This window comes from Lygodium microphyllum, chromosome 21 (assembly GCF_053477565.2).
Source record: "Lygodium microphyllum isolate KBCC chromosome 21, Lygodium_microphyllum_v1.1.10, whole genome shotgun sequence".
In the NCBI taxonomy this organism is placed as follows: domain Eukaryota; kingdom Viridiplantae; phylum Streptophyta; class Polypodiopsida; order Schizaeales; family Lygodiaceae; genus Lygodium; species Lygodium microphyllum.
In genome coordinates this window covers 9207877-9216857 of record NC_141155.1, presented here as the reverse complement: position 1 = coordinate 9216857, position 8981 = coordinate 9207877, and the positions used below count along the sequence as shown (strand labels likewise).

Genomic DNA, 8981 nt, shown 5'->3' with positions numbered 1-8981 from the left:
TAAGGAGGCAGCCATGTCAAAGGTGGACACCTCTCAATCTCTCTCTCTCTCACATAAACACACACACTCTCTCTCTCGCCTCAGCAAACGACTATGATGTGGGCAAGTAGACAACGCGGTTTCAGCCTCTCAGAGCTCCAAGGAGGGCTCTTAGCTGAGCAACAAGGAGTGGCCAAGGATCATTTCATGGGCAGCTTGGAGAGTGGCACAATACCACTCGGCCAACGCAAGAGGCAAGGAGCAGGTGCAAGGCCTAGGTGGTAGCATTGGCCCACCCACACATATATACCCCACCATGGTTGACTGATCTCCCTCCCATTAGAGCAGCAACATGTAGAGGCAAAACACTCACCTTGATGCAAAAACTTTAACAGATTTGAATTAGCTACGTCCTATATTTCTACCATAATTGACTAACAACTTCCTATATTTCTACTACTCTCTCTCTCTCTCTCTCTCTCTCTCTCTCTCTCTCTCTCTCTCTCTCTCTCTCTCTCTAAAGCTACACGTAGAAAGCTGAAAATCCTCCCTAAGGGACAAGAACGAAGTGAGGCGGAAAAACGGTATAATGCTCTCACGCGTAAAAAGCGACGACGATATGTAATGACGAAAGAAAGTGAAGATGCTAGGGAGTTTGAGAAATGTCCAATGCAAGCATGGAGAAAATTGCAAACCAAACGATCAAGTGTTATGGGGGATTTTACATATGCTGACATGCTATCGTATGTTACAGAACTTTACATGCATAAAGGGGTACAACCCATTAAATGTGATGTACATACGCAACCATTTAGTGCTCTGTTCACTTTAGAAACATTGGAGGTAGCCCTCAACAAGATGGCTAATGAAAAAGCATGTGATACTTTGCCATTGAATGCGGAGATGTTGAAATAGACAACAAAGGAGACGAGACTGTCTATGTTGCATGTGATACATCATGCTTTTGCATATGGTTTTCCCCAAGAATGGCAAGATAATTGGATACAACTATTGTATAAGGGAGGAGATCGCAATTTGCTCACAAACTACCGTACGATTATGGTCAGTTCAACCATGGCAAAGCTATTCAGCACTCTCTTGAAAATGCAATTGAGTAAATGGGTAGAAAGTAATAGCAAACGAGCTTATGGACAAGTAGGTTTTCGCCCTGGTCATAACACTATAGACCATTTGGTTACTTTATGTGTGCTTATGGATGAGAGTCGGCTTGAGGGAGCAACCTTGAATTGATGTTTTGTGGATTTTAAGAAGGCTTTTGACATTGTACCAAGGGTTGGCTTATGGCAATGAGTGCAAGAATTAGGTATCCTAAATTATCTATGCACGGGAATTTACCAGATATATCGAGTGGTGTGCTTCCTCAGATGTTGCAACGGGCTGTCACAAGTATTTGAGAGTAATATGGGAGTCAAACAAGGTTGCCCGCTCTCCCCTACATTATTTGGTTTATGCATTGATAAGCTAGAGGAAATACTTCTCACAGCTATGAATGACGAGGAAGCCAAAAGCCCGCATATTGGTATGTTTGCATATTGGTATGTTTACAAAAACAATATTGGTTTGACGATGAATGTAACAAAAACAAAGCTAATGGTTGTGCGCACCAAGCAATCAAAGACTCCACCAAAAATACACTATGCGAGACAGTCTATAGAGATAGTATCTACTTTCAAATACTTGGGGATTGAAATACCTACAGACGTGTGGAGCGACGATTAGCGGCAAGGAAAAGCAAGTATTATCACTTTGAAAACGATTGTAATCGTACAGATACAATATGCTGAAAAATACACTGGATGATTTTTTATGCATATGTTCTACAGACAGTATTATATGGAGTGGAAGTGTAGGGAGGGAGTATCTCCTCATCTGCATGGAACGACATTGAGAAGCTACAGAAAGCTTTTATTCGTAGACATTTGGGCATCAAAAGCACCGCACCACATGTACTTATGCTTTTGGAAACTGGCCATCGACCAATTGACATACATATGCTATGATCCGAGTACTGAGATATGCCACCCAAGTACGTCAAATGGATGACAGTAGGCTCCCCAAACGGGCATGGGGATGCTAGCACACACCTACAAAAACCATGGAAAAGTAATGTGCTTTCAACAAGATGGGTGCTAAATATGGAAAAATGGTTTAAAGGGAGGGGAAGTGGATAGATATCTAAATATGGCATCCGAAGATATATGCATGGACACATTTCAATCAGACCTCTTACGAGCATACCAAGCAAAACATCAAAGTAAAGGAGCAAATGGCAAACTTGCTTATTACAGTGTGCATATCTATTCTTCATGTTGAGAATCCTATATGCAAGCAGAGGCGCACGGGCAACCATACATAGCCAATCCGCTCTCAGTGGTATTTAGGCGGAGTATTGCATGACATTGAACTCGATCACACACTTTATTGATTGAGACAAGCACATGAAGTGGACAGGCAAGAGAGACAAGGTTATGCAAGCTATGGGGACTACAAAGTGTAGAATCAGAGGAGCACATGATTATGGCATGCCCAGCATAAGCACATATATGGGCTGACTTCGATATCCCTTTACAAGGGCCACTTCATCAATTTCTGACCACTACTCCTATATCAAAGTTAGGGGCTCTCATCACCCGCATGTTACACTTTCAAAAGAACCAAACTGCATAGATCATTTTTTCACCGTAGCTACCCTTTCCTACTGCGAGGGAGGAGAATCGTTGTATATGTGGAAAGGTCCCATGGGTCATAATTTGGCCTTCCATGGACGATAATAAAGTACTCTACTCTCTCATAGCCTTCCCCCCCCCCCCCAAATTCATGGATTAACTAGGTGGCTACAGCTTCTGCCTTCACCCACCACAGTTGACTAGCTACTTCCTATAATTCAACCGTGGTTGACTGACCTCCCTCCCCATTCATGCATAGGTGAGCGGTTACTGCTGCTACCTAGGTGTAACCAGAAAATGCCTTGTTCAGCCTGCATGACCCTGATCTATGAAGGTTCCTTTTCAAACAAATCAGTTGAGTTGGAGTACAAGATATAACAAATCTAACCAAACTAGTACTTAATGCACTAGATTACTCACAATGCATTGGATTATAAACTAACTGCTTCTTTCAAGCATACTCACTTCCAAGTGTGTATTGCACAGTTTGTATTTGGATACAGCATAGACAGGTAAGTGGCTACATTGATCATTTGTGCCTTACATTCTTCAGAGAAAGCAAAGCTTTGGAGCTGTAATCTAGCAAAAATGGTACTCCATATGATCAATGTGTGCTCAATAAGTGTCTGCAAAAAGCCAAAAGAAAATGTTTCAATTTTTGAAGCTATGTTTACTACAAAGCCACAATTCTACAATCTTAAAAAGTAAAGACATTCCGGTTGTAAATCACAACCGGCAGTTTTAGTTCTGACTGAAGGGAAGGTTGAAAACCAGCCCATCAAAAATATTAAAGCAGAGTTATGGTAAAGCATTTGAAGGTGTATAAACACTACTCTCAACAGTTTCAGATCTGAATTAAGGAAATCCAACTTGTCAAAAATACTGGAGAGGTGATACGACCAACTGTTTTGAGACGAGTAAACCCACATTTATTTGCCTGACTTTCAGTATAATCGTGAAATGAATGATTAATTGATCTAAAAATATTACATCAAAAGCTAACTAGAACTGTTAATAACTAACCAACAGAGAGGAATAAGATCTTGCACCTTAAGCACCCTTGTCAGCCTTAACAGCAGCTGCTGCAGCCTGCCCACGCAATCTTCCAGTTCTTCTGGCAGCAATAAGACCCACTTTCTGACCAGGTGGGGCATCCCTTCTTACAGTACTGGCATGACCAATGTGTTGATGGTTACCTCCACCATGGGGATGCTCAACAGGGTTCATGGCCACACCACGAACCTTGGGCCAGCAGTTCCTTTTCACTCTAAATTTATGGTATGCATTCCCAGCCTTCAGCATTGGCTTTTCAGTTCTGCCTCCACCAGCTACCTGACCAATCATTGCACGACAGCTACTAGGTACCACCTTTTTTGCACCAGAAGGCAACTTGATACTGCACATTTAGCACACATTTTATTAGAAACCTTTTTATAAAAAAACATAAGATAAGACTGTACAAGTGGAGATGAGACTTAAACCAAGTTGCCTGTGCAGTGTGCATCTGATTTCAAAGACATTCACCGAATAAAAAACTGAGGCAATCAAGGGTGGATTCAAAGAGAGTAAAAAGAAATGCAGAATCAAAATACCTACATAACTACAAAAGGTAATATCTAATAACAAAAAATATACAAGATAGGAGCTTTTTCTAAACAGAAAGGCTGGAAGAAGGGAGGGAAGCCCTTACTTTCATGTCTGCTTGGTGGGCTTAGAATACTGACATGGAGGACCAAGGTTCAAAGCCCTCTCATTTTCAAGTCTGCTTGGAGTTCCCTCGTAAGTTCTTACCAAAGTGAAATTTGCGCATAATGAGAATTCAGGCAATCAGCTTCTATTAATAAGGCAAGGAACTTCCCAGTTCACCAATCACCACATGATAAGGATGATGTTGCAGTAATACCTTTGTTGATTAGACATATTCACAATGCCGTTCAAAAACCAACCATTGAGACAAGGCATCAGATCCTTGTACTGCTGAAATACCTTAATCAATCACACATATTCACAATGCTGTTCAAACCCCAACTACAGGAACAAGGCATTGGGCCCTTCTACTGCAGCAATAACCTGATGGGCACACATGTTCACAATGCCAGATGGAATGAAACTTCTGCAATATCTTAATTGATCAAGCATACTTGCAGTGCCATGCAAAACCCAACCATACGGAGAAGACATTGGGCCTTATATTTTTGCAACAACTTAATTACCACGCACTGTACATTTAATTAGAATACCGTAGATGCCGCCTGGATCTGATTCTTTGAAGACAAAACAGTTTCTGCATCACTAATCACAAGTATTTGCAACACTATGCAACACGGCCTAGACCTACTTCTTTGAATACTAGAAGCAATTTCTGCATAACATGCGGTATTATTGTCAGGGTATTATTACCAACGGAGTAGAAAGACCTACATAAGCTTTTGCTGCTGTACATGCCCTTGGCGACAATGAACAAAAAGTGGGAGGAATCCTGGATGACAAAAAATGACCATGTGGAGGGGAGCACCACGCCCGGCCCTTGCACTCATGCATGTGAGCCCTAAACATATTTCTCTCTTTCTCTATATTCCGATCGCACATCCCATTCCTCTCCAAGAGGACAAGGATTCCTAGACTCTGCATAACAAGGGACGGCGGTCAAAGATCGGGCTGCATAACACTACTATGAATTCCCAAGATCAAAGATCCAACAAAGGCAGCCCTAATATTGCTAAACTCTACCTCTTGTTAACAACCAACCCCAACAAGCTCGTTGCCACTCTAAACACCCCATTGCAATGACCTTGCTTCTTTTTGGCACAAGCCTTGGAGGACTCGAGATTAGAAGGTTTGTGTTAAAGCGACATTACGACTTTAGGACTGCGCAACGCTGCTATTAATTCCTAGTGAAACCAACCTTCCGTGGATGGGTGGTAATTTCCCGATTACAACTTTGATTCAACAGCAACATTTATTACAAAACTGAGAAATACAAATTAACTCACAATCTTGGACAACGGACACCCTGCAAGCCCCAAAACTAGTGCCCCTTTTGGTATTTCTTTAACTTAATTGAAAAAAAAATTGATGTATAATGGGATTTTCCCAATCCCTTTCGGTATTCCAACTCCTCTTGATATCCAAAATGGCCTACAAGTCTTCAATTTAGTTAGCCCCTTGATTCATGTAGTCAATTGGCCTTCACCTACTTTGATGGAGATGAAAAATGCCCCAAATTCATTAAATTTGTTGAACCCTCCACTTGAATTTTACTGAAATCAACTTCAGCCTTGTTGAATCCAAGTCTTGAAGCTTCCAATTATTGGCACGCTTCCCAAGGAAGCTATTAAACCCTAATTTCTACTTCATTTAAAGCTTACAATAGAGAAATCTAAAATCTCTCCACCTCTAGTGATCTCAAGCTGTAATCTTTAGAGCAAGGCTGTAGAAAGGTTGAGAGATGAGAGAAAATGCAAAGAAGAGAGAAAATTCAAACTTTCTTTACGAAGATTTGAAAATAATCAATCATTTATTACTACTGCCCTGTCTCAACAACCTACGAATGCTGTCACTTGTTGTTGATTAGTCTTCTCTTGCCCCTAATTGCTTAAGAAGATTCTCCAATGACTGCAAATCAAACTAACAAAATCTCCTCCCTCTCTCTTGCAAGCTAAATCCTCTTAAATGCTTGCCTCTTTCCAACCTCTAAAGACGTTTTGCAAGCTTGCATGGGCACAAGTAGCAACCTTCCCAAATGGTTTTTTCAATATTTTTTATTATTAAATATTACTTTTCAATCTTTAAGTACTGAAAATTAATCTAACAATTATTTCACTACCCAAAAAGATATTCTAACTTGCCAATAATTAAATTCACTAGATAACTTCCATTTCCAAGTGTCTCTACACCATCTTTGACCATTAGATTGACATTAGATATCATTAAACGTCACTTCTCTAGTGTCACCCATTGACACTTATGGCCAAATGAATGACCTAGGCCAACAACTAGCACCAAATATCACTAAGAACTTATGTGGTATAACTTATAGCAACTTTTGCCTTTGACATCCTGTTTTCTCGGGTCTTGGCTCATAAATTTTCTCTAACCCCAATTACACCTCACATGTGCTCTATATACTAAACCATGTGATTAAAAATTAATCTACATGTTAAAGCACATTACGACTTTACTAACAAGCAACACTAGGCAACTCAATTGAAGAGAGGCATGTGGATATGTACAACAAATGATGGTCCAATTGTCAAGGGAAGATTCAAGCTCATAAAAGTCTACTAAGAACTTTTACACTTATTGTAGTAACTCTCACAGGCTCTCTAAGCTTATAACATTGCAAATCTGATGCAAGGCATGCCTAAAGAAATAGGCATTAATCAATTCGTCACGGGTAAATGTCTCATCTTTCATGAGCTAGTATGAGCTAGTGGACGTGGCTAGTTCAAGGGCAGGTCCTCACGACAAATCTACTTCAGCTTTCTACAGTTTTGAGGCTTAAGGATGGTCTCTTGCCAATCGGTCCCAGTAAAAAGAGTTCAGCGAACAAAGGAAAAACGGAGCTATCAAAGGCTAATGAGCTGCTACAGACCTAAAAAGATAAAAAAAAACCAGAACTCCTACAAATAGAAGTTGTTTTGAAGACAAACAACCGTTTCTGAATCACTGATCACATAGATTCACAATACCATACAATTCAGCCTGGATCTGACTCTTGGAAGATAACAACGGTTTCAGCGTACCGTGTGGTATTGTTGTCAGGGTTGTGGCTGACGACGATAACATAATCACCAGAGGCCCTGGCGAAGGAGCCACGGTCTCCAGCACGCTGCTCAACATTGCAGACGACGGCACCCTCAGGGACGGACTTGAGGGGGAGGACATTGCCGATGGAGAGCGAGGCCTTCTTGCCGCAGTACACGAACTGGCCGGAGTACATGCCCTCGGCGGCGATGAAAAGCTCCTTCTGGTGCTTGAAGCGGAAGGGATGGCGGAAGGTGACCTTGCAGAGGGGGGCACCGCGCCCGGAGTCGTGCACCACGTCCGAGACCACGCCCTTGATGTAGCCGTTGCGCTCTGAGTAGTCCAGCGAGCGGAAGCGCGCGGGGCCCTTGCGCCTGTGTGTGTGAGCCCTGAATACAGACCCCGCTCCCTTCCTCTGTCCTCTGATCACACGCCCCATGGCTCCGCTCCCTTTGCGAAGAACAAGGATTCTCAGAGAGACACGGTTAGGGATCTGGTTATCGCGTCGCTGCTGCTTTTGTTAAACCCTGAGGCGAGAGATCCAGTCACGGCAGCCCAACCGCTGCTAAACCCTACCACCACCCACCATTTAACTTTGACGGAAGCCCTAGATGCCTCAAGGAAGGACAAGGTTTGCATTAACCCTAACACCCTATAGTAATACGCTAATAACCTCGGTTTGATACCTACATCACTCTTGCTGGGTTTCATGGCGCTATACAATGTAAACAGGCACTACTTGGAGGTAGGGGTGGCTTTACCTCACAGGAGCTAGAAGTTGTGGGCAATAATAAGGGCGATGATAAGGAAAAATGTCTTCGCAATTAGAAATAGCAAGATGTAGCACCGAGCCCTATTTTGCAAGAATGACATAGAAAGAGTAATAAGTAAGTGCGTTAAGCAAGTCAAATGAGTTTTGAGGGCTCCAACACACAGCCCCTTGATGACTCAAGACCATCAATTCACTCTTAAGGTTTGCCAAATTACTTAATATTAACCTTGATTTTTGTTTGACACACACTCGATATGCAATAAGACTATCAAATCTAACTACAATTCTACCAAACAAGCAGCAACTCAATTGGAGGGGCACACATGTGTGTTTGATGAACTTATTGCCACTTTAAACAACCCATAGCAATGACCTTGCTTTTATTTAACACGTAAGCCACATTATGACTTTATTAACAAGTGGCATTACAGTAGCTCGATTGAAGAGAGAAACATGTGTGTTCCGTGAACTCATCAATTCGTAGCTCTCAGCTGTGTCTAACCTACAACATGTGATCCATCTATTGGTGATCAACAAGCTCAATCCATAATAAAATGACAAGTGTGATCAACAAGCTTGATCCATAACAAAATAACAAACATGGTATATGGCATCACTTTTTGTAAAAAAAAGAACACCAAATTAAAGGTGCCAATAGTATGTTAGTTACCAAGCCACCTTTCAAAAAATCTAGTAGGGAAAAAACTTGGGGAGACCCTTTGGCATAGGCAATGAAAAAAAAAAGTTGCTACTTTACTCCATAAGAAAAGTTCAAAGCTCACACATGTGACTCAACG

General features: G+C 41.7%; 1 protein-coding gene across 1 annotated transcript; it reads right to left on the bottom strand.

Moving 5' to 3' along the window:
- Positions 1-3069: 3069 nt before the first annotated feature.
- LOC148017726 (large ribosomal subunit protein uL2-like) lies at positions 3070-8021 on the bottom strand. The gene is made up of 3 exons (XM_087661715.1): positions 7412-8021; positions 3716-4062; positions 3070-3292 (listed from the first exon to the last, which is right to left on the bottom strand). The coding sequence occupies exons 1-2, from the start codon at positions 7849-7851 to the stop codon at positions 3717-3719; spliced, it is 786 nt and encodes a 261-aa protein (XP_087517841.1). The 5' UTR covers positions 7852-8021; the 3' UTR covers positions 3070-3292; position 3716.
- Positions 8022-8981: the final 960 nt, after the last annotated feature.